This window comes from Lasioglossum baleicum, chromosome 1 (genome assembly GCF_051020765.1).
Source record: "Lasioglossum baleicum chromosome 1, iyLasBale1, whole genome shotgun sequence".
NCBI classification, from domain to species: Eukaryota; Metazoa; Arthropoda; class Insecta; order Hymenoptera; family Halictidae; genus Lasioglossum; species Lasioglossum baleicum.
In genome coordinates, this window is record NC_134929.1 from 22,891,650 (window position 1) to 22,917,985 (window position 26,336).

At 39.4% G+C, this 26,336-nt stretch overlaps 1 protein-coding gene across 4 annotated transcripts in view; it reads left to right on the forward strand.

Annotated features, from left to right (window-relative positions):
- Positions 1 to 10,228, forward strand: part of Ldd (lipid droplet defective) — a 71,825-nt gene extending 61,597 nt beyond the window's left edge. For all 4 annotated transcript variants that reach the window (XM_076428527.1, XM_076428648.1, XM_076428594.1 and 1 more), the window contains one exon: positions 8,801 to 10,228. In XM_076428527.1, coding sequence (XP_076284642.1) covers positions 8,801 to 8,926 — 126 coding nt within the window. In that variant the 3' untranslated portion in view covers positions 8,927 to 10,228. The remainder of the gene's footprint in view (positions 1 to 8,800) is intronic.
- The last annotated feature ends 16,108 nt before the right edge of the window (positions 10,229 to 26,336 follow it).

The window sequence follows — 26,336 nt, forward strand, 5'->3', positions numbered from 1 at the left end:
CCGGGAAACTTCGCCCGTTAATGGTGTCTTTAATAGAACCGATAAATTGGTTACATCGATTATTGCCGCAAAATTTTTTATCTAAACTTTCGAAATACATCACTAGACGTCAGCTAGACGCGATAGTATGTAGTATGAGGCACATTTCTGAGTGGAAGCACAACTAGCGAAAGCTTTCCCGAGTAGAAAAGTTTCGTTGGTTTTGACGAAATATGTTCGAAGTGGAATATCAAGTAATTTGGAGTGTAAATGTTACGATATAGTGGTAATTAGCGTATAATTTAACGACCACTTGATTATGGCGGGCCAGTAGACCGGCCGAATAAACAGCAAACCATCGGTGCGTACCGATGGCGGAAAATAACACGCGGACTGGATTATTCAGCTGTTTTCATAATTTCCCAGTGATACCGAATTATTATTCGATCGGGCCGTATCGTCTGCCCGTTTAATTAATATTTCCCGTGTTCCGCGATTTAACAATTTTCCGTTTCCCGGTCGATCGACTTCGATCAGTTATCTTTCTATTTTCCTTTAATTATCTCCACCACCGTGAACGCGTTATCTCTCACCTATCGCCGATAACGTTGGGAAACGCGACGGTTGTTGCCATTCGCTCTTTTCGTTCGTTCTGGCTCGCTTCCTTCCTGAATACACACTGCGAGATCCTTTTGATTGAAAGCAGGATCGGTCTTCGCGTTAAAGTAACTTTCGCACCTGTTACTCAAGTTTCGAACCCGAATCATCTTGCGTCAGCTTTTGGGCAAAAGGGCGAAGATAAAGTTGCTCTGGAATCTTATCGGGGAAGGTGATATGGCATAACAGTACATATTGGGTAGGAACGAAAGTGCGTTTATAAATTGAAATTTAAAGATGCAATTAAAATATTTAATCAGAGGTTTATGCGATAACATGGTACCTGAAAAATGGCAGAATGGAAAATATGTCATCGAATAAATATTTCAATTTCACCTTTTCGAATTTCAATTTGAAATACAGTAGAACCTCGATTAACTGGCTTGACCGAGCGACAAACAGCCCGGATAAATTGAGGCCCGAGGAAATAATTGAAATGTACATTATACTCCAAAATAAATTGTTTACTTTTCAAAATTTATTTCCCTTCGTAATATAATCATATTTAAACGCATATTTGTTTATAATCGGGATCCGGTTAATCGAGGTCCTACTGTATGTTAATAAAAAATATAAAAACATGTTAATAAAAAATGGAGGTGTATCAATCAACTATGAAATAGTCAAATTGTGAATCTTCATCATGAGTCTGACTCGATATTGTAGGGGAAGGGGTTGAAAGTCGAAGTAGAAAAAATCATTCGATCCCGATTAATTAGAACCGGAGATGTTCGGGGTTGGTGATTAAAAGTAAATTCGGGGTTCAGTGTGGATGGTAAGGGGATGGATTCAGCATCGCGTCTGCTAGGAGCGAGCAGCCTCCGCGCCGAGTTAATCCCAGGGGATCAGCTTTGTGTACGGGTAAACATAACCGGATCAACAAATCCCGCGACAGCCACGCCGGTGTACACGGTCCGGAATCTTATCTCCATTAAGGAGACGCGAGACGCGAACAAACGATGCGAACGTGATTCCATTGAATACGGTCATACCCACGGATTCTCGCGCTCACTATGACGCCAGCCTCTCGCAAGCACACGTCCATGAATTATTTAGCTTCCTCGAAAAATACCTGATCGATTGCTCGACGCTGCTGGCCGTGGCTTGCTCCAATGGTGGACGGTGTCCTCTGTTTTATGGCTCGTTCTCATTGAACTCTGATTTGTACGCCGGTATATCAATGGCGCGGAAAATTACGCTTCTATGGCTCCGTGGTTCGAAGATGATTCGGTTCGCTCAAGCTTGAATTAATTTCTTCGAAAGACGAGTGAGCAATTCTAACATTATGTTTATTCGGACTGATAAGAGGAAGTTATTTACAATTTGTGATATTAACTAAACCTACCACTGCCGCTCCAATGATCGGTTTTATATTTTTCATCTTATAAATAATTATTGAAGTTACGAAGTTGCTGACATGGAAATTGATTCGATAAATTTCTTTATCCAAGAACATATTGTGTGATTAACACTTTACCTACCGGATGGCTATTAATAGGATTTTCAATAATTTTGCTGTAACAAAAGAAAGCATAGAAATTTTCTTTAACATTGCAATCTTAAATGATATGAAGTTTATTTATTTGTAAATATTATGGTATAAACATTAATTATTTATTAAAAATTTTGGCGCCTCCCCTGTTGGAAACCATCGTTGTAAGCTAAAACATTTTAATCGATTTTAGTGCTCTGTAGGTTTAATGTCATAAGTGGACCTTTCAATTAAGTATTGCTGTTCTACTATCTGTAGATTTTTGGTTTGTCATTATTATCGTGGTTACTGAGATACGGATTCATTTATGATGATGTATAGAGCTTAGTTTTCATTCAACTTAATGGCATTAGCATGTCATTTCTGCATCACAATATCATTTCTGCTTCTTAACGTTATTTATAGTCATTGTTACGTGTTCAGGTGTTAACGCAGTGTTAAAGTTACCGAGAAACAATGAGCCTGTTATGAGTGATATAAATCAACGTCCTTTCGGACTGCGCAATGCTGTTCCCCGGTTTCAAAATGGCTCCCAGGTTCATTATGCCTGCAGGAATTTGTTATCATTAGGCTGCGAATGTTATGCGCTAGAACGTTCTTGGGTACCCGAAATAAAACAACGGTGTAATAAAGATGTAACAAAATTTGCACGCGTCGTTTAACTTCTCACATCTATCAATGAAAGATGTAAATTTTTATTCAACTTCTGTTTCCTTTTTTCGGAGTTAATGAGGCTAAAAATTTCCGGTTCCATAACGATCCGCGGTTTAATTATTATTAACTGACTTGATCAATTTCCATATGAAATGGGACAGGCGATCTGTTAATTCTTCAGATACCATTTGCCATTTCTTTGTAAATTCGTGATAAATTCTCAAATTATACAGAATCTCCATTGAACTTTTACGCTATCGTAATTAGATTAATTATGACAAAAATGAATAGGTTAAATACAATAATACTCAAAAGACAGAATGTAGGTGTTATAGAGATAATATAACGAGAAAATATACGTTTCTACGTAACTTCAATTACTTACAGTTGACTCGAACAATTATTATTTTGCATAAAGAACGACGTAAAACAACTAATTTCCCTTCGTCCGTATTTCACGAGGCTCGTGTTTCACTCTGTACTCTGTAACTGTCCCAACACTGACTGCCAGGCTATCTCATAAACCATCCGCGCAATTGAAATCCCCTTTCGAATAAAAGGAAAATTGTTTTAACCAACATTTTTGGTAATCCTCTTTTTCTATCCGACCCGAAATCCGCAGAAGTTATTCAAATTTTCGAACCTTTCACCGTTTGCATTGATTCGAGCTTCAGACAAACAACACACGAGCCATCGTGTGGCTCACGTGTGGTATAAAAATATTAACACCAAACTTGTATGCGATATAAAAATTCTGTCGGTCCTTTTATTTACACTCTCGCGAGAAGCGTCCCCTCTCCACGATTATAAAAACAGTTCGCGCAACAGAAAAATTCGCAAATATGAATTTGTGAAGAAAGTTCCATACCAAAATATTGTCCAGTTTTCCTGGGAAAAAATGCGGAGGTTTACTGGATTTAAAGGAAAAAGGACACCAATCCGCGATTGCGCCACGATTATAAAAACAATCCGTGAGACAGAAATATTCACGAATGTTCCTTGGGCATATAGGAATTTCTAATGAAAGTTTCATATCAAAACGCTGTCCAGTTTCCCTGGGAAAAAACCCAAAAGTTCATCGGATTTAAAGAGAGAGGCCAAGCATCGCTTAAATGGAGCCGCGGCTCTGTTTACTTTCCCGCTCGCCTCGGTCCCCCTGTAATTTCGCACCGAATAAATGTCTAAAGAGTGTTAATTATAATCAGCTGGCCCGGCGAGTCGTGTAATCCCGCGGCGTAACTTTTTAAACCGGCGGTTAAATTACGCCACTCCCTTATTAACCGTCTCATGCAAATTGGAGGCGGTTCGCGTGATTCCGCGAGGGAATTTCGCGCGGAATCGTCGCCGGACTAGATTTCGCGCAGAATGTGAGGTTCCACTTTTGGAAGTCTTTTTTCCTCGCGTTCCCTTCTCTCCGTCTATTTCTCTGTTTTTTCTTCGGGACCAGCACGCCGTCTTCTAATTGCATTTCGCGCGGAACGGCACCGAGAGTCAGAGTTGCGTAATCCCGCGGAAAATGCTGGGGACAATTGCGCGGGGAACGTGCAATTTCAACCGAAGGACGAGCGCCGACTTTCACGACCACCACGCCGAAGAACGCATCGATCGGTCCGATGCGATTCTCTCGGACGTCGTCGTCGCTCGCTTTCCGAGGAACTTACTCTTTGCTTCACCTGTTAACCTGGTAGCGTTCCGTTCGGAGACGCCCGCGCAGCCAGCTGGAAATGAATGGAAATTATACAGACACGCCGCGCCGAGCCTTTCTTTGCACGCTGTAGGGTGACCACATGAACGCGTTAGTATTCGAAAAGCGTTATTGAATTTCCCGAATGCGAATTTTTCTAAGACGGCTGTGTCATTCAAACTGTATTCTTTAAATTTTTAATATATGTAGACCCCCAGCAAATAGTATTTTCTTCTCGCGTCATGCAGTAAATTAATTGTTCCAATATTAAAACAGTTATCGTTCTTTTAAAACTGTCCGAATATTACCGTGATTCACTGTTACATTCAAAGTGAAAAGTCTAAATTCGTCTGCAGTTTCTACTTTTGACGAGTTGATCGGATGATTCGCAAGGCGGTGATCTAGTCGTTAATTTTCGAGGGGGCGCGTGGGCCAAACCGACGAAATCTGTGTCAAAATCAAAGAACTTTCCATACAAATAAGATGGAGCGATGAGATTTTTTTAAATGAAAGCTGAAACTTTGCAGAATATGGGAAAAATAGGGAGATTATGGTACGAACGTTTTCTAACCTTGAGAAAATTCGTTAAACATGTAGTATACAATATCTCCAAAACTAGTGCACGGATAAAAAAGAGTATCCTACGAAAATATTGCTGGTATTTTCACGTACAATAAGATCCCATAATAAAAAACATGGGTTTCCATTTGAAAAAACAAAGTTGACCTTCAAATGACCTTGAAAACGCCACCCAAATAAAAAAATGATACTGCCCCCCTTTTTCCCCCTCGAAATCCTTGGACACGTTTTACACTTTTTTAATATCTCTCATACTTATCGAGATATTCGGTTGGAAAGTTTTCAAATGAACACACCCTGTATATAATATAATAACTTAACTGAATATTCTACTTTTTATTTCTGTTTATATTTCAATTCCGAGACAATTTGCAATAGTAACAAATTTTTCTCAATAATGTAAAACTTAAACATTTTATCTATTTGCATTAAACAGCGAAAATATTAAATACATTATACATAGAATTAATAATTTATCAAACTGTTTTTAGAACAATTCAATTATAGAAATTAATAAAAACGGTTAAACAAATGTGAAATATATTAAGTTACAAATCATTGAGAAGGAATTATTTTTTTATACATATATTCAGTTCAAATTTCATTGCAGTATCTTTAGTGGTTCAAGAGGTATTCAAACATGTCGCGCGCTTCTTCAATCGGGCTCACTGTGGGGCGGGGAAGAAAATATCGGCAAAGGTGTTTATCGCAGGTTTCAGGTGCACGCACTGTCTGGATGGTTGCGGGCGCGCCGACCGCGCGCGTAATTCGGTTTAGGTTTGAAACTGCGAAATTGTTCGCGCCATTGTTGCCAAAGGCGCTTACGAGGCGCGGGGATTTGCAAGGGCGCCCTTTAATATAATATCCAAACAGGAAGCAAGTTTCCGTGAATTAAGGTCGGCGCGGCTCGGCTCGGCGCGGAGTCGCGCTGCAGCAAGCGTAACTTCGTGCTCGCTGATGATTCAAATGTATCCCAGGACGTGTTCGCCAATTACGGCAGAGTATCGTGCGTGGTCGTACCGCTTTCGGACTGCCCGAGAAGTTTACTTGTACAGTACATCATCGTGCTGACGTGCTATCGACGAACTTGTGAACAATTCACGGCCTGAACGTGAAGAGCATTGCATTAATTGAATCTGCCGCGAGCCCCGCCGCCGATTTCCGGTTCTCGCACGATACTGGAATTTCGTTGGTACCTGCTGTACTCCTGTAGATAAAAATTAGCAAAAAATGCTGAGAATGTTACATTAGTCTTAATTATTTAATAGCTTTCCCCGCCACGCGTTGCTGTGGCACAGTATTTTTTAAAAGCATGTTTTTACCTGTGACAGATAGTCCAGTCGATGAATGCTCATAAGGTGGGCATATTATCTCGGAAACTATGCGAGATAGCGAAAAACTGAATGGAATAAATCTTGTAGCACATTTTGTCAACTTTAATTTTGTATGTAATGGTCTTATCGCTAGGACGCATAGTTTCCGAGATATACGTGGAAAACCGAAAAATGGGACCTTCTACGTGCCCCCTGCACCCCGCTCACCTTCTAGGAGTATAGGGACTTTTAGTATGTTTACTTTCTAACTAGTCCAAACAAAGTCCCAAAGTTAAAAATTGTGTTCCTTCCATTTCCCTCTAGAACTTTTCGTTGACTGGACTAAGATGTGACATTTATATGTTTTACTTTACAACAATGCTTGTGGGTATACAATATTTTACAAACAAACGGACAAACGGACATTTACATTTTTATTTATATGTATAGATAGATGAAAGAGAATTAATACGTGAGAGAGAAGCAGATGCACATATGAACTACTTAAGAACGTTCTAAAACGTTAGTTAATCCTTTACCACATTTTCAATTTAAATAAAAACAATTTACATTAAAACTTCGATCCTGTTTTTAAACGTTTTTAAATTGGACGAAATCCGTAATCTAGTAGACCATATTTCCGTATATTTTTGATTGTGAAAGTGTCGAACCAGAAGTGTAACAGCCGTAAAGGAAAAATAGTATTTCCGAACAATATGACGGAGCAGATAGCTATTGTTCCAGGATTTTTTGCGGATCCACCATTCGGTAACTTTGCGCGTCGATCGAAAAAGTTCTTTCGGAAGAGTGTCGTCGCCTCGACGGATCGGGGAATTGAAAATATCGAAAAAACGCGATTCCCCCTAAGGATCCAGCAGCGCGAGACAAATTCCGACCGGTGTCCTCGGAATTGCCGCAAACAAGTTCGGCGTGGCCGCGGTTTTTGCCTCTCGACGGCGAGCTTGTATGTAAACCGCGTAAACTCGCCTCGTTGCGGGAGTTTCGAGATTTTTATGGTTCTCCGTTGCTCGGATAGGTGGGTGTACAGGGGGATGGCGCGAGCGTTTCGTCCTCCCGATGCCTCTATGCTATTCCCTCTCTTCCTCCCCTGTTTTATTTCCGTTCGTTCGAGGACCGCCACGGCATCTCGTCAGGACGACGCGATAAACGACGGCGCAACGACAGCAAGTTTACGCATACCTCGCGCGAAACGAGCATCGCGACTTTCACGGTTCGTATTTGCAATAATTGCCAATTTGCCTGTCACGATACGTTCCCCGTCACGTCACCCTCCCACCTGTCCTCCCGCGTCCTCAATAATTTCGAGAAATATTCTCGTTCGATGAACGCGTCACGCCGCTACCAGTGCTTCTTCCAGTTTGCGGAATGCACACTGCGATTCCGCATACCATTAACGCAACGACTGTTTAGTCATCAACCGTGCAGCTTCACAAAATTCGAGTAATTTACCCGGTGACAGAAAATTTGCAAAATTGATGTCTGTTACGAGAGAAATTAATTCGCTAGGGTAAATGCACCCCAATTTCAGCTCCTGCCCAATACATAGTCAACCTTGAAAACAAATCGCTTAAAAATTGCTAACAAATTGTTGTATATTTGTAGCAGCATCTCTTCATATTGTAAAATAGCGTATTAATAATATCAACGCTTCGAGATAGCTGGAAAGAATTACTCTCTTTTTTAAAAATTGGCAATTTACCATTTATTTACGAAAAAAAATCATGAATCTTCCAATTGATGAATTCGTTTCTCATAAAAGATTTCTATACTTCAACGTTTTAATATTTGTATTATTTACATAATGTTGAAACAGCACTTTGGTCAACTCAATACTTTTTAAAAATCTGCGATTTACGGCTAAAGATTTATCTCTGTAAATTTGTTAACAACAACGATTTCAGTCGCGAGACATGAAATCGAAGTGAAGTAATAAAAGTTGGTAGTAATATTTATTAACAAAGCTTTCGAAGCTTAAATTTTTTTAAAACTTTGAACCAAGAACGTAATTCCGTGAATTATCAACTCACAGTTTGAAAAGTTTATCCCGCAAATGGTGGATTTGTGCTTTTAAAAACTGCATCCCGTGATGGATTAACGCATGTATTTTAAGAAATTCATCTCGCGAACGAGATTGAATTGTGTTTTAAAAAAAAGCACGACCCTCTAAATGATTGAATTGTACTTTGGAAAACTTCATTCTGCAGATTGGGTTATATTTCTTAAAAAAAGCTCATCCTGCAAAGGATTGAATATTTTTGGAAAAGTTTATCTCGCGAATGGTAGGATTACTATAGCTTTTTAATTTCTGTATCACTGCAAATAATTGAAACTTTTTCTTTCTGTGGAGCACAGCTCAAGAATATTTTCTCCTTATTGACAGAGTGTATAGAACAGCTGATTAACAGAGTTTTAATTGTGCAGGTTCTCGTTAATTTCTCGGAAGAAATGGACACGGAGACGGATGGGTCGATATACAGCCAGGACAGCGTTAACAACATGTTGAACTCCTATTCCACTGCGGACACCATACGCATGGATACGTTTTAATTGACTCCATTAATTAGTTCAAGTTACCATTAACCGACTCCTGTCGAGTTTCCAATGGTACTGCAATTCCACCTCACGCAACATCGAAATCTGCCGTTTCTTGACACATGGATCGGTGCGGCCTCTGTGATAGCTTTGTCTCCACTTTCGAGAGCTTAACCTACTTACCAATGAACAATCTTATTTTAACTATTTACATAATGGTCGACAAAACAAGTAGACAATTTATATGTTTCTCTTTTGCGCGTGCAAGAAAATTCTAATCCAAGACTTTCGTACAAAATCAGGGTAAATTATTCTTACCTGAAAAGTTTACTGAAAAGTTTGCTGAAAAAATGTTCTGTCTTCAATTAATGAGATAATTAAATTCCACGAATACATTCCACTAAAAGTGCTGCTATCTCTCAAATTTAATACAGAGTCAAAAACATGGTAAAATTTAATGAAAACCACTCGGGAAATGATGTTATTCATTTCGCCGGGTGTTCTGCGAGAGGCATACTTTACTAGATTTAGATAATCGTGTGCACCGCAATTTGTTCAGTTGGTCGAGTTGCTATATTAATTTTAATTTCCAAATTACTGTAACTTCAGAAACAGTTACAGATATGACGGTGTCTCTTATGAAAAAACTGCGGCGCCTCTATTTTGCTATAGATTTTTTCGAGGGAAAATTCCCTTTGCACATCGCCGTTAAAAGCGAACTACTTTTTGCACGGTTGTCGGGGGAAAGGGAGTGTTTTCGCCGCTCTCTGTTTTGTACGAACGTTTGACTTTATACGCGAAATGAATTGCTGCGTCGGAGCCGCGCGATGTATAAATCGTTCGATCGTTAATCGATACGCCGCACACGGCGCGCTAGTATTATTATTTAGAATTTTAATTAAGGGTCGCGAGACCGGGGGGTCAGGCTGTAATTTCAGGATGCGACTGCTCGTTCCCTGGTTCGACACGCATTGTCCCGATAAGAGTCCGTTCCGCGGATGATAATCCCGGAGCGTTCTCTCTCGCTCTCTTTCGCACGGGTTTGCAGAAAACGAAGAAATCGTATCAGCCGTTCGAAAATTTCCACGTAGCCCCGATAACACGTTCACATTTATCGAGGACGCGTGTCGTTTCCCTGCGACCGGGAATGCATCGATTAATTGTAGGTTACTCCCCGTATGATGTAACATTGGTCTTATCGTAGCTGTTAACTAAGGTTTTATGGATAACGTTCGTTCCGCGAGTCTATTACCGAGTCCGAAACACAATGTATGGAGTTGGAGTTACGCAATAAAGATACCTTCTAAGCAGTTTTAACCACGACTCGTTGATCAACCATCCATTCGAATTTTTATAGCGAAGAACTGCAGGGCCCGCTCTAGGGGCGGGCAACCAGGACATTTGTCCGGGGCGCCATTTTGACTGTAAGTGTGAGAAAAATATTGATGTGTTAAATATCCAATTAATAGGAAATGTCACATATCGATTTTTTCGTTTGCTAATTACACTGTCCATCACCAAATTTGTTTTCAATATACATCAATTTTTTGAGAAAGTCTTGTTCAACAGCCTGTCCATCTTGCGGACGCTGTCGAAACTAGGCTTCCTCAACTCTGTAATTTTTCGCCATCTATAATGATAATAAAGGAGGTATTTTGCACGATCGTACTTTTTTGAAAATAGTAATTATTTTTCACGGCGCACAGTTTCGATCAATTTCTACATTAAATCATTATCTACATTAAGTTAAAAAGCGTCCGCAAGATGGACAGGCTGTTGAACAAGACTTTCTCACAAGTTACTGAACTGTCTCACCAATTAGTATATTCAGAACTTTCCTCATGACATTTGTGTCTAAGGCAGGGCCCGCTAGATAGCCTTACTGATGGGTCCTCTAGCGGGTCTAGGACGAAACATTCCACCTTTGTTTTCCTCCAATAGAATAGCACCTGGCATCTTTGCAGATTCAAATCCGAATCGGAAACTTTATCTGGTTCAAACCCGAATCATAACGTTTCATGCCTCACTCAGCTATTTTATTTAATGTAGAAATTGATCGAAACTGTGCGCCGTGAAAATAATTACTATTTATACTAAATATTTATACTTAAATACTAAAGCTTTTATTAAAATTTAAATAAAATGATTTTATTTTTATTGAAAATAAAAAATATGTACCTTTATTTTAAAAAAAATATATATATATATATATATATATATATATATTCTTAAGGGGCGGCAATTTGTCTTTTTGTCTGGGGCGATGTAACCGCTAGAGCGGGCGCTGAGAACTGCAATGGTTATAGAGAGATTTCTTCAATAACATATTTTCCATTCTGTTCCATTACTTTTCGCCATTTTTGAGGTAACTAATCGCGTTATTGAATAAACCTATGAATGGATATGTTAATTTTATCTTCGAATTTTGATTTAAAACTCAATACTAGGTTAAACTTCCCCTAAGGAAACCAGAAATCATTAACTTTCTTTAAATATTAATTTTCTTAACCCTCATCCATCCCTCATATCACGAACTGAATGTGCCCTCGGTGTCAAATTGACACAGTGATAAAAAAATCGATCAGATAACAAGTTACTTTTCGATGTTTTCTTCATTGAAATTGATCAATTAACATTTACATCTTAGATTTTTGCGGTTATATGTTTCGCATTAAAAAAATAAAATTCACGAAGTTTCGGACAAATGTACCTGCAAATAACAGAACAGCATAACTTATTTCGGGAAAACTGTGTCAAATTGACACGAGGGACGGATGAGGATTCATACAGTCCTGTAGATTTTGACGAGAAAATGTCGAAAATCCAAGTTTTAATCTGAGGAATCTACTTGTACGAAAGTTACGCGTAATGAAAGTGCAGCATTAACCACTTTAAACACGCATAACTTTTGAACCAATGGATTCCTAAGATTAAAACTTGGACTTTCGACATTTTCTTGTCAAAATCTACAGGATTATATTTAAAAAATTTTTAATTTCTGGTTTCCTCAGGTGAAGTACAGTCATTTTTTCTTTTATTCATAACGATCACATATTACTTCTGAAAATAAGTACAGGCTTTATAAAAGGTAAGTGTAAAGCAATTGATCGTGATAGCCGATTTATCGCCGAAACGTGAGGTATTTCATCAATCGATAGCAGAAGCTCAATGAGAAACTATTTGAAAGAGTATCCAGCGTTTATCGAAACAGTTCTGATAAGGCATCCATTAAGGAAACTCTTATCGTCGGACCGGAGTTGCTAATTAATTTTATAACTTTGAGATGATGTAATACCGTGCTTTAAGCGGTGCACACAGTAACGTTTAAAGATAATTTTCACCAGGGTAGAAGTCTCGTTGGTTTTAGATTGCGTACTTGTGTGAACGATTCGTGTTAGGCAAGATTAAAAAGTGTGTAAAGGAGGTTTGATATCGGTGCAGCAGATGTGCAATTGTGTCGCAATCTGTTACATCATTCGAGGTGCTGATCGATACCGTTTGGAGAATCGAACATGTGCGGGGAAAAATTCTCCATTCAAGATAGACCGTGATTACAAGTCCTTATCGGGGGCGTATCAGTCGCATAATTCATTCGGAGATATCGACTATCGGTAGCTCTGACCCTGAAAGAGCAAATGAAATATTTTGTTGAAACAAAAAGGACGAATGGGTTGTTTTTATTTAGATCACTGACTGCGGCGGGGGTGTTGCGTTAACCTTCTATCGGTGTATGGGGTGCAAATGCACCCCAGGCTGACAGAAACGGAAATAAAAAAACATACGCGTGGAAAACCACGCGCGGCAGAAGTAAAACTTCTTGCAGTCTAGTAATATTTAGAAGTAAATTAAGATTGGAAATGGTAAATAATCCTAATGAAGCGACAACAAGATCAGGAGCAACTCTCGATGCAGTGTTTGCAAGACATTTAGACAAAATTGAATCAAGAATATTTATATCATATTTTAGCTATCACAAGCCAATTGTTTCAATGATAGAATCATAGAAAATCATAGAAAAAATAATGAACGATCAAAATTTGCGACGCAAAGAAGGACAGCGTATGGGAAAGAAAGAGACATAGTTCATAGCATTTCCCATACGCTCTCCTTCTTTTGCGTCGCAAATTTTGATCGTTCACTATTTTTTCATTATTTTTGCATTGAGAGTTGTTCCTGATCTTGTCGTCGCTTCATTAGGATTACTTACCATTTCCAATCTTAATTTACTTCTAAACATTACTAGACTGCAAGAAGTTTCACTTCTGCCGCGCGTGGTTTTCCACGCGTATGTTTTTTTACTTACCTGACATCTGACAAAATTTTTCAGGTTAGTTTTAGAACAAGGATTTGGATAATTGTTTATAAATCTTTCAGTCGGAACAAAATCCGTGGAGAAACTGCATGTGAAAGTAGCTGGAGGTTGATTCTATGTTATCCAATTGCAAATGTTCGCAGATTAACTCTGGTTAATTAGTTATTAACAATTGTTGCGCGGGCTGATTGTTTCGGAAGTTCCCATAATGCGTAAGACAAGGAGGGTCGAACTGTGCGACAAGGACAGACATACATAAGATACCACTTCTCCAAAATTTGTTAATAACTAACAATTTAAGCATCAAACCTGAAAAAGTTAAAAGTTCACCAATGAAGTCTTTAAAGTTAATAAATTAATTATGAAAATGTTACTTGTCAAACGATTCGAGGTTATTCGCGAAATTTCGTCACTTCCGTAACGCTAGAAAATTGTAGCCTCCTCAGCAAAGAAGTTTCACTTCAAAAGTTGACGGATGAGAAATTTCCAAAAGTTTGCTACGAATGCTATCTGTGGTATGTTTTAAATTTTTTAAGTATTCTACACTTAACTCTTAAAAACCAATAAAATGTCACAAATAAGTACTTATGTAAACAATATTTTTTCTTTCAATTTGCTCCAAAAATGTATGAGGTCCAACTACCCTCCTGTAGACGGTTAACATTAGAATAGCAGTACACAGAGAGAAGGTTATATAGTTAGAACTGCCAGGTATCTAACAGCGTTAGCGATGTTAACGAGCATTTTCAAGTGGCAAACGTCGCGTTTTGCAGCCGGGACGCGTGCCGGATGATCGTTTACGTCCATCGAGCTGTACAGTTGTCGATGGACCCTCATCCCACGTGTCCATCATCGTTCCCGCCGCGCCGGCGCCGGCGGCGGGTCGACGCGGGTTTCGTGTATAAAAAGTGAGAAATATGCGGCGAGAACGACATTTCCTTCCAGCGGATGATTTCCTGTCGGGCCGGCTGGGCTGGCTCGGGCTGGATATTTCTTCGAATCGGCGGAATTTTCGTCCCAGTCAGCGAAACACGATCGACTCGACGCGACGCGCCGCGCCGTGAAGGGGAAAGGAAATGTTTCGTCGTGTTTCGCGGGCCAGCAGACTTTCCGCGAAAGTTCCGCGGCCGTCGAAACTGTTTCCTGTCGATTTAATCGGCCGTCGATTCTCGGGGTCGAGTCACGAGTCCTCAATTAAAACGGAAGTAATGCGAAGTTATTACATTTATAAATTTCTGCGCAACAGGAACGGAAGCGGATCGAGAAAACGGAGAAAGAGTCCAACCGAGCCGGGATTTTCACGGCGATAAAGTCTTCCGACGCAGAAACCTGTTCATTGGGTTTTGTAATTTTTTTCTGGAAAAACTATTGCAGCCGTCCTAAACAGGGGTGAATCTACACCTCTGGATCGATCGACATTTGTAAGAGAAACTTGCCGTAAAATTGTTTACAACAACGAAAAATTGTCGTTAAAGTTTGTTTTCACATCAATACCTTCTACTCATCGCGAAGAGAAAAAGTTTTAAAGGAGCCACATGTTGCAAACAAATATAATAGTTATTGACATATAAGCTGTTGAAGTTCTTGTAAAATTTGATTGTGTAGAATTATACGTATAGACAAAAGCCTACTACTATAGTCCAGTCGCCAGATCGGAAAAAGAGCGTCTACCTGGAAAGTATTCCGAACTTAATGAAATTTTGACACGTCATTTAGGGGTACTCTGGGGAGTCGAATCTGAGTTTTCGACCTCGAGGATCCTGTGCTAACTTGAGGAGGGGGAAAAATCCACGATTTTTGTTACCTGTTTTTGGTATTTCGCCTATAACTCAAAAACGGTCCTACGAACTATTTTTTTTTCATTGTTGTAAACAGCATTAAATTTCCTTCAAATTTCACTGGTTAAACGTATTTTTTGACCGAATAGGTACCGAGAGACAGGCGTTCAAAATTAGGAAATGTTTCTCAATATGACATTTGAGCCACACATTGTGACATTTAGCAGGAAATTGCAAGTTTTTGGCTCATCACTTTAGTTTTTCAACATATCTACATATGATCTACATACTATGTATATCCCTGTTGTTTAGTATTTGTTTGACAGCCACCAATAGGATTTAGCGAGAAAGAAAGTGTTGTTCCATCAGGACAATGCACCAGTTCACACATCCGGTATCGCGGTGGCCAAAATCAATGAGTTAAAGTTCGAATTGCTTCTTCACGTACCCTATTCGCCAGATTTAGCCCCCTCAGACTATTTTCTTTTTCCAAACTTGAAAAAATGGCTCGGTGGTAAAAGATTTGCCAACAATGAAGAGGTGGAGTCTGCGGTTGATGGCTATTTTGAGGAGCTCGACGGATCTCACTATAAACAGGGTATCGAAGCTATTGAACATCGCTGGGAAAAGTGTATCGAGCTAAAAGGAGACTACATTGAGAAATAAAGTTATTTTTTCCCAAATTTTTGGTGTTTTCTTTGTCAGGTCGTGTACTTGTGGGACTACCCTCGTAATTAGACCCAGATACTAATGGCGTCGATGGCCGAGTGCATGCTCGCTTAAATTTCTTTGATCCGCCGAATTGTCGGTGGCTTTAATCTCCCCGGTAGCGGGCGTGTTTGCCAGCACGACCGAACTCGTAATCGTTTCTGGAATAGATGCAAAAACAGACGGGGAATTGTTCGGGCCTGGGAGCCGTATTTCACGCGTTCGTTGCTCCCGGTGTTCTAAATTCACCTGCTTGAAATTCAAATTCGCGGGTAGACGGGCGACGCCGCGTTAAATAATAAACGACGACTCCCGGAACAACGTTCGTTTATCTCTCCGGATAAACGGGAAGACAAACTGTTCACGAGTCAATGAATCAAGGCGACCGATGCGAATTGACGCGAAGAGGCTGCGGCTGTTAGAAGGAACACGTTGACTGCTCGAAGAAAACTTGTGATCCTGCAATCCTCCAGCCAAATCGAAATGCACCGAAAGTTTTCCATGTATAGTTATATATCTGGCTGCTTGAAAATTCATAGCACTCGCGCGTCAAGAGTTTATCCCAGTTCCTATATTGATTTTTTCCTCAGCAGGAGAAATAAGCAACAAGAAAGTATTACGAAAATAATAATACATTTAACATTCGCAAGATCAGGGGAAAAAGTTACCTTTTCTCGATAAAACGGAGACTCTTCATGCCGGACATCGGTAAAATTGCATTATTTTTTTGAGCCTTTCGAGTTTGTTTTCGTGACTTTTTTCTGGTGAGTACGTAAATCCTATACTCTAGAGCTCAATTAGTGTATAAACTCGAATTGCATGAAATTGTGACAAGCGGCGTTCTTCTTTACGACACAGGACAGGAGCGTGTGCATCATGTTTTTATTTGCAACGGTTGCCATAAGCAGGGGAAGAGACGCGGATATGCATTGACGGGATTGCTTCGACAGCGTTTTCCTCTTAACTATGGAGCAATAATTTCACCGAACGAGCTCGGTCTCATTATTCTCCCGGCAGCCGTAACTAAACCGTCCCCGCCTTTTTATAATGGCGATTATTCGCGGATTTGTCAACCGCGCGATATTATTGCGGACGGTTTCTCACGGCCGATAAAACTCGAATTAATGTTCACGGGAGACTTTTCAGCTGCGCGGAGACGCTTCGCTGTTCGAATCGATTTGTACCTGTCCCTTCGCTCTCACGCCCACGTTCTTGGATTCCCTCTTGTTCCTTCGCTCGCCTCGTGGTTTATTTGCGAACGACGAGGGAGAGCTCCGGATTCTCTCGCCCGGATGACTAAAAATTATCGAATTTCGATTACCGTCTCGGCACAAAACAAGCGTCGCAATTCGTGTAACAATAGGACCGCGGATGTTTACGCGTTCATCGTACGTGCGAGCTTGTAAAATACAGTTAAACGTGCGTACTAACGGAAATTAATCGCGTAATCGTTTCATGTATGTCGCGAGTGGAACTTTTTCCTCGACACAGAAAATGTTTCTCTTCCGATTTCGACGACGCGAATGAAAGGGACCATTTGCATAAGGATCCACGGCACGATAGCAATGGTACGGCAATTATTCATCATTTTGCAAGTGAAATGAATCATTTAACTTTAAGCCAGTTTGTCAACATAACAGGTGAGCTTCGGTTTCACATCTGTTTACGCGAGTCTAAACTTTTGGACCACGGCAAAGTATATTTTCCTAGTCACTGAGGGATGCAAAATAAATGGATTGCAGTAATAGATAATTGATAGAAAGAACCCTATCATTCAACCTGGGGTAGGTTAGGTTATGGTTAAGTCTCCGCAACACAACTTGTATCTTCTAAGTAGCTTTGTGCCTTGCTCGTAAACCCGTTTGGATTGCAGTAATAATAGAGGATCGGGGAGAGCAGCAAGGAACCTAACTGCTTTATACTACTATTATTACTAGACTACTGATATTATGCATTTGTAACAAAAATTGATGAAATTGCAAACAGTAGAAACATTAATCAATGTTATTTTGAACTGAGAAACACGATTAATGAAAGTAATTTCTATACGATTAAAACAACCAACAAACAAACAATTTTTATATTCCATTAAGATCCGCAGTCTAGTTAGTTCTGTTATCAGTGGATCATTTTCCTAAGGCAATAACTGAATGTAAACACTGTGTGTACAGAATTCGCAACGTATTTGCTTGTAGACAACATATGCAGCCATTGGCAGCTGTAGAGTCTAATAGTGAACTAATATTCAAACCAAACCAGAGTAACATGTGTAAAATGGTATAATAAGAAAATCAATTCTTAATGTAAATTATTATTTATACACTATACATATACATTCACATTATTTTCTTTCTTCCAGTATTTGTTTCCTCGCTCTTCGTTTCCGCATCTGAACCTTGCGATCACACACATGCTTTGGTCTCTTCCTTTGTAATCTCCATTTCGATAGTTTGCTCGCTCGTTGTCCCGTATTTGTATGTAATTCGCGTTGTATCTGCCCTCTAATATTCTATCGTATTGCCATTGTACCTGCTCTGCCGTGTCTCTTTGTGCTAATTCTTCTGCAAACTCCCTTCCTCTCCCTCTCTCTGTTTCTATTTCCTGGGTGTCCATCATTTTTAACCTATAATATGAATCTCTCATTTCCTTCCATTTCGACTTTTTCTCTTCTTGCTTCACATCTATTTCCTTCCAGCATTCTTGGACTATTTTATTCTTGTTCAACCGTTTCGGTTTTTCTTCATATTTTATTGCTCTTTTCCCGCTTCTATCCTTACTTTGTCCGTTTTAGTTTCCTCCAAAATTAGATAGGCTGGTGTATTGAAGTCCAAACCTAAAGTCCACCTTATATATTTTTCCTGTATTTTCTCTACTTTCTCTGCTTCCATCCATCCCCAGATTTCTGACGCGTACAGTAAGATGTCTTTTCACTATGCTTCTAAATATTCTCATTCTTCTCTCAAAATTGTTCTTGAACCTTCTTTGTCCAATTCCCCATATCTGCGCCATTGCTATTCTTGCTTTCTTTGTAACTTCCCTTATATGCATCTCTCTGCCCCCGTTTTTCTGGAAATTATACCCTAAGTATTTGAATTCCTTCACTTCTTCTAGACTATTGCCTGACCAGTCCCATTCTTCTCTCGTTTTCTTTCCTCTTCCTTTATAAAAAATCAGCACCTTTGATTTCTCTGCGTTCATTTGCAACCGTTTTCTATCAAGGTATTTTCCAAATCGTCTTATCATGTCCTTAAGATCCTTTGGCTCATTTAAACATGTTTAAACAATCATAATGTATTAATATTGGATATCACTGTATTCGGGAAAGTCTACAGAATCTTTTGTTGTAAAGAACAATTCAATATCTTTTATAATAACATCACCATATTTGTCTAAAGTTGAAAAATATATGTTTTTTTCAAAGCCATGTTTCACAGATTCGGAATCAGCGCAAAAAACTCTATAGGAAGGACCCGACAGTATATTGAAAACAAATTTGGTGTTGGACAGTGTAATTTATGTAGTACTGTTATAAAATCGGTGCACACAAACCCTAAAATTAGAATCTACAAAAAACGTGGCAAAAACATTACACATCTTCTGTATACCGGAGGAATGTCTGGCACTGATTCCTCCGGACTACCGGGACTCCCCGAGGCCCGCGAACATAAATTCGGTTTTAATCTTTAGCGGCGGGTCCGCCGGCGGAATTCGGAATCGAAACCACTTGAGCTTTTCGTGTGTCCCGATTCTTTATTAATCAGATTGCCATTAAGGTCGGCCTGGCATTACGGTGCTCGACGAATGGAGCCCTAAAGCCTCGGCTGGAATTAGCAAGCATGCTAAGGAGCGGTCCGTGCCGAATTGGCTACGTGACGGGACTATCATGTCGTCCGATTCACCAGGGGTTGAAAAGAGCCCCCGAAGCTAGAGGAAAAGGAAGACAGGGATTAAGTTCCGTCGATACAGTGGGACACGTTATTACCTACTCGGGAAGGGTGGCACGACTCGCAAGAAGAATAGGAAATTAGTCTACCTCGATCTTGAATTAATCTTCCCCGAAGGAAGACCGAGCATTCACGCGCGAGATTTAAATAGGGAGGGTGAAAGAGGACGATTTATCGTTGCCCAAGATTTCTTCCTTTTTTATTTTTGATTCGAGCATGGAACAACGGGATAGATCAATAATCGCGAAATGGAGACGGAGCCGGTGGTGTATCCGACGGGTCAGAGTTCGCGTCGTTTCTGATTGACCGTGCACAGCGAAGTGTAATCGTTGCTGATCGCAACGGAGCGCCAATGGACCGTGCAAGTTCAAAGTATACGTCGTCCTCCTTTGATCGATCACCGATCCCGTCGATCCCTTTGGTCCTCCTTCTACAGTGCCCCCTCAAATATGTTATTGGTTCATTTGTAACGGCTCTGTGATAGGTTCGCTGCGGAAACAGCCTTGGTTGCGCTGCAAATCAATACGTTCCTTCATCGACGCGATTTTTCGATGTAGTATTTTTATTTTTATACCATTTATTTACAAGGCTACATCGCGGTGAAGTTCTCAACAGTAATAACTATTTCAATTGCAAACCAGTGAATCGTTAAAAATAATAGAATAGTAATAGGCTATTAAGATATATTCTATGTACTATACTAACACCATTTTCTATTCAAGTATACAGGATGTCACAGCCAAAGCAGGCCACCTAAATATCTCCTTTATTTTTAATGACACAAAAACAATATTTATGGCATAATTTAAATGGTATCGAAGGAGGAATATCGTGGAAGAACCATTTTTTTGTCCGCTCATTTTTTCATAGTTTTTTCAAGGTCATCGTTATTTTTTTATCGGGAAAACTCATTTTCTTTATGTAGGTAGATTTGCTCCATTTGATTTTAATCACTCTGTATATAGGATTCAAGTTGTTTATAAAAATAATAGAGAATCGTTCCTTTACGACACAAAAATATTACGATTGTGTTCATAATAAATATAATTAGTTAAATGATCTTTGGATTGTTTGATTTGAAATCTCCCACACTTTATTCCATCTTATAACGATTGAAAAAATACATTTGAAAAAAAGAAGTTTTCCCGATAAAACATAACGATGAAAATATGACCGGACAAAAAAAAATTGTTCTTCTACGATATTCCTCCTTCGATACCATTTAAATTATGCCATAAATATTGTTTTTGTGTCATTAAAAATAAAGGAGATTTGAAAGGGTATTTGATAAAATAATGTCCACTATGAGAAGCGAATGTTTTAGTGAAAACTTGTAGAAAACATTGTTCAACTGTTAAATAAATGACGATCGAAGATGAGATTGAAAATGATTCAAAGCCTAGAGGCTCTTCGAAAGATTGCTATGAACATGTCAAGATACATGCTGTTGGCGCCAATAAGCGCTTGATTTGGTTCGTTCCGTTCACACAAGAGGCGCTTACAGTTGCTCACTTCATGATGCACGAACTTCGAACCGAAGCAGGCGTTGACCGAAGGCACCCGGCAAATTCTATCGGCAAGGATCGCAACAAACTTCACTTGTTCAGTTAAAGGTTAACTAGCTGGTTATTATAGATATAATATATTGATGTCCTTATCTATACCTATTTAACGTAAGCTACACGCGATGTAATATTCGTGGCGTATTGTAATATGCTATACTCACGGCTTGAAATCACAAAGATGCACGAAGGTGGTATTAATAATAGAAACGTGGTCTCGGTGACGATCAGGTGATGGGTGGTTGCGCATTTTGATCAACTGCCAATATAGAAAACACAATCTTTGTAGATACAATTAATACGTATTTGGTCTGGCGGTCCTACACAAATAAGCTTTCTTTTAGATTGTACTAATTTTCAGATGGTTTCGCCTTGCCCCATCTTCCCTTACAGTAAGGAGCATAACTGCTTCCACACACTTTAAATCATAACAACTTTTTTATGAATGGACCAAACGACTTCAATTTCTCTGTAAAGCTAGAAGAATTAGTTTAGTAAATGATGTGTAAAAAATATGTTGGAAAAATGCAGTTGGACGGAATTGTGAAGAACAATAGTAAAAATTGATTTGTACACCTTTTTTAGCTGGGTCAATAACGAAAATTCGAAAGATGTGTCTGGTCTCAACTGGTATAAATTATATACGCTCTGAAAATTTCATTGAAATTAGTTGATTGGTTTGCGGATTATAGACGATCAAAAGTGGTAATTTGTAGTGTACCATAAAGTGGCAAGTTTTCACATTTTTGATCGATTATAATTCGTAAACCAATTAACCAATTTCAATGAAATTTTCAGAGCGTATATAATTTATACCAGTTGACAAAACACATTTTGTAAATATTCGTTATGGGTGGGCCAGCTAAAAAAGTTGTAAAAATCCATTTTTAGTGTTGTTTTTCATAATTCCGACCAAATGCATTTTTTCAACTTATTTATTAGACGTCATTTTCTAAACTAATTCTTCTAGCCTTACAGAGAAATTGAAGTTTTGTCCATTCATATAAAAGTTATTCTGATTTCAAGTGTGTGGAATCAGTTATGCTTCTTACTGTATGTACATATGTCTGCTCCATCTTTGATCGATCACCGTTCCGAACATTACCCGAAATGATTTCGGTCCGTGGCGGACGTATCGCCGCGGCGAATTTCCGGCAGCAATAATTAAACTCGAATTGCTAGGCGTCGCGATCGGCCGGTAACAATCGTCATGTTAAATAACGCACGGGGACCCCGCAATGCATTATCTATTATGAGCAGTCGTTATTAATAATTCAATATATCGATAATTCGTATTGGCGAGGGGGACGGGAGGGGGAAATTGTTCGACGTTCCATGGAAATAAAACGGGGCCGGGTGTGCGACCATTCCGCGTCGCTGCCCCCGTTCTAATCACGGCCGTTAATGAATTGCTAAATAATCGCGAGCGCATCGAGCACCGTTCCCCGTTATATTGCGAAATTGCAGGGCTCCCAACTTCGCCGACATTTAAATCACTGATACACCCGGTGTGCCACCGGCGAGCGTGTTGCTATCTTGATCCACCGACAACCCCCGCTGTGACGAAGGCAATAACGAAGAGTCACGAAGTACATTTGCTCCAGAGAATACCAAGGACGGGCCCTCTATTATATTTAATGCCAAGGGGGAACTCGTCACGTGAGGGCTTTTACAATCCTGTAATAACTTCACTGTTTACGATATTTTAAGCTCCGCCCCCGTGTCATTCTTCAAATAATACCCAGTCAAGATTCCTCCATGATTTTTCAAAATTTGTGCTTCGTATCCGAAGATTTTCTAAAACGCTCGATGCCGGTCGAACATCATTATTCACATCTATAATTGTTCAATAGAGACTTCAATCATAAACCAAAACAACTCAACCTTAATAGCCTAATAATATCGTTTGGGATTATTGTGCAGAAAAGATATTTTTAAAGAATTTTTAAAAACAAATTTTCTTTTTATAACTTCTTTAATACACTCCTCAAAAGAATTAAGGGATTACTTCTGCGAACCCGAAAAATTGCTCCCACTTTACGTGATCATAACTCCGTCAAACATTGCTGTATCGATATCGTTAAGCAATGGTTTCAAAGCTTGAAACCTCCAGTTTCAGATACTCTGTTTCAAATTGTTGCTATGTTGGCTTTTTACAAAGTTATAGCGAGATGAAGACAACATTGACGGTTATCAAAAATTTTTGTGCAACTCTGGAACATCACACGGGGAGCAACAAATTTTTTTGATAAATCGCGTTAATATCATTTGGAAGGGCTATCTTTCCTGTGTAAAATGTGTGGTTGTTGATTATTGCGCGATTTTTTTTATTCGAGTTATTCAACATTGAAATAATTGTTGCCTTTTTAACTTTAACTGGCTCCAGAAAGCGAAAAAATTATCGTAGAATCTTGTGCAAACAAGCAATAGAAAGAGCGTTTCTTTCTCTTCAAGGCCCCCCTTTTGTTCTTTCAATTTCATTAACATTTCGATATACCAGGTGTTTCTGAAAATATGCTTAAAAAATGCACAATTTCCAATTTTTAACGTTGAGAAAATTCGTTGAACATGTATTGCAAAATCCTGAGGTCGTAAACAAACTTTGAGACTTAATTCTTTTGAGGAGTGTATTTTCGGTGACAAATAACAAAATTATTGTGGAGTTTTATGTACTTGCATGATCACAGATTAATTTATATTTGCGACATACAAATGTGTATTGAAACCAGAAAGAACAACGGCATTGAACATCATTGGAAACGTTGGTTATTGACGTAAGAGTTAATGAATTTGTAGAATTCCGGAAGTATCATTTCCGACTGGCATTTCTCGCCGACAGGCTTCTAGAGATCCCATAATTCCCGTGGCTGCGTTCCACAGGCACCAGGCCGGCCTCGATCAAAATGGATCCCTTAATCTTTCAACTTCGCCGAGCCATTAATGGCTGTTCAGTTTCAAACTAGTCCGCGGAATAGACAAATTATCCGCGTTCTTAACGACGCCGGACAGAATGATGGATCGATGATCGGTGTCGCTTGACTACGTGTCGTAACGATATCAATTTGCCATCAATTTACATGTAATCGATGCAAGGGATATCGGGTAAGGCGCCGCGGTGACGGGTCGTATCTGTTGGGATAGAACTTCCGAACTTTCGGACCGAAGATGTGCGTAAAATTGTGCGTGACATTTCTTCCCTGCAAAGTTCTGCAAAGAATAGGGTAAGGATAGTGTAGTTTATTTCTACGGAATTACGTAATTTGAGCGACTGTATCTGTAATGTTGGAATAATGATTCGAGATATGACAGAAATTGATAGACTCGCTGACTCTGCGACGTCGGACAGCGGAAAATTATGTTCCACCAAATTGATCTTTTAATTGTATTCACCATTGTTCTCCATCATCCTACGACGTTTTTAATAAACCCAAGGCTAGAGAAGAGCGGAGAATTCAAGCTGCAGTATCTTAACACATTACCGACCGGTGATTATTGCATAATTTTAATGAATCTATGGTACATGGCTAAACACTTTTTAATGGAACCTTCAATAGCAACAGCAATTTCCATTGTGTGCTAACAAGTCACCCTCAATAATGCCATCTAATAGTTTCATTTAGGATTGCAATGTAAAAGATCTATGCTTTCTTTTGGTACAGCACGATTATTGAAAATCCTATTAATAGGCTTCCGGTAGGTAAGGTGTTAATATGCAAATGGTGATGTACACGCTGATGCAATCGTCAAGATCAAGTCAAAACTCAGCCTCCATTTTCAAACTCGGACTCGCCAACGTCTGAAAGAATAAACGAATACGCTCAAAGAATAAACTCAAAAAAAATCAAAATGACATAAAAAGTACAACATGACAACAAAGTATAAACTATAAAGTAACAATAAAGAAAATCCTAAGGGCCCCGCTTAGTGAAGAAGGTCGATCGTTTCACCTTCGTATGCTGAGCGTTAAAACGATATCGAGCAGCAATTGCAACGCCGACACTTCGAGCATCCCCCGCTAAAATATTCCAATATCGAACGACCTAGTAAACAGCAGGATATTTTAAAGGGCCTCATTTCTCGGAGTCACGATGGAATTGAGCGTCGGCTTGACGTGTCAGAGTGCTTTCAAATTATCTATCACTGGCGATATTCGTCCCTGGAGAGCGCGGGGAACCCCTTCGGTCCATTTTGTTAAAATTCCAAGAGATCCGAGACGCAGGAAATGCTGCCAGCACAGAGTTATCGCGAGCGTTATTCCTCAGCCGAGGGGAACCGCCCTGAATGCAAGTAAGCTCCGGCGAAACTTGGGAACAACTGTTGTCATTCGCAGATGCGCGCACCGGCGACGACGTTCCCGGAATATACATTCCCGCTTTGGCGAACGCAAGAAAGCAGGCCGCGCGTAGGCAGCAGGGGTGTGCGAGAACCCGAAAATTTCGGGTGCTCGATATTCCCCGTCCACGAGAAGATGGCACAGTGAAACTTGTAGCTATCTATCACCCACGGCCTGATATCCCTACTCCGCGTTGCAAGTAGAGTACAGTCTGGGCACAAAATTTATTGGACATCCGTTAAAAACTGTTTAAAAATCGAACCGAACCACTTGAGATTTTATGAGATGTTAGAAGGATTAGGTGATGTGAAAAAGAATTATTTTGGAGGCAAAATCGAAGCTTACGATTTTTAATGAATGTTAAATGCTTTCGGCGCAACGGTTCGATCGTTTACTACTAATTATGAAGCAATTTTGCTAATTATCAAACAAAATCAACGTTTCGATCCCAGTTTGGAGCCTTTTCAAGATTTATTTGAATCGCGTCTGTAAAGTAAATATGTTATAATAATTTCGAAAACTATTAAATGATTGAATATAAGGAATATTGTTCATAAAAATGACGAAACTCGTCATGCTGTATGTTAGTATGTTGTTTTATTTCGTCCCAACGACAGTCTAATACCTGTAAAGCTAAATCAATTGGTACGTTTGTAAATAAAGATGTTACATCAAGGGATACTAACACTGATGAATCATCTGGAACTTCAATTGTTCTAATCTCTTTGACGAATTACCAGCTATCTACTGTATGATAAGGGGATTTACCTATTATTTTAAATGTTAGC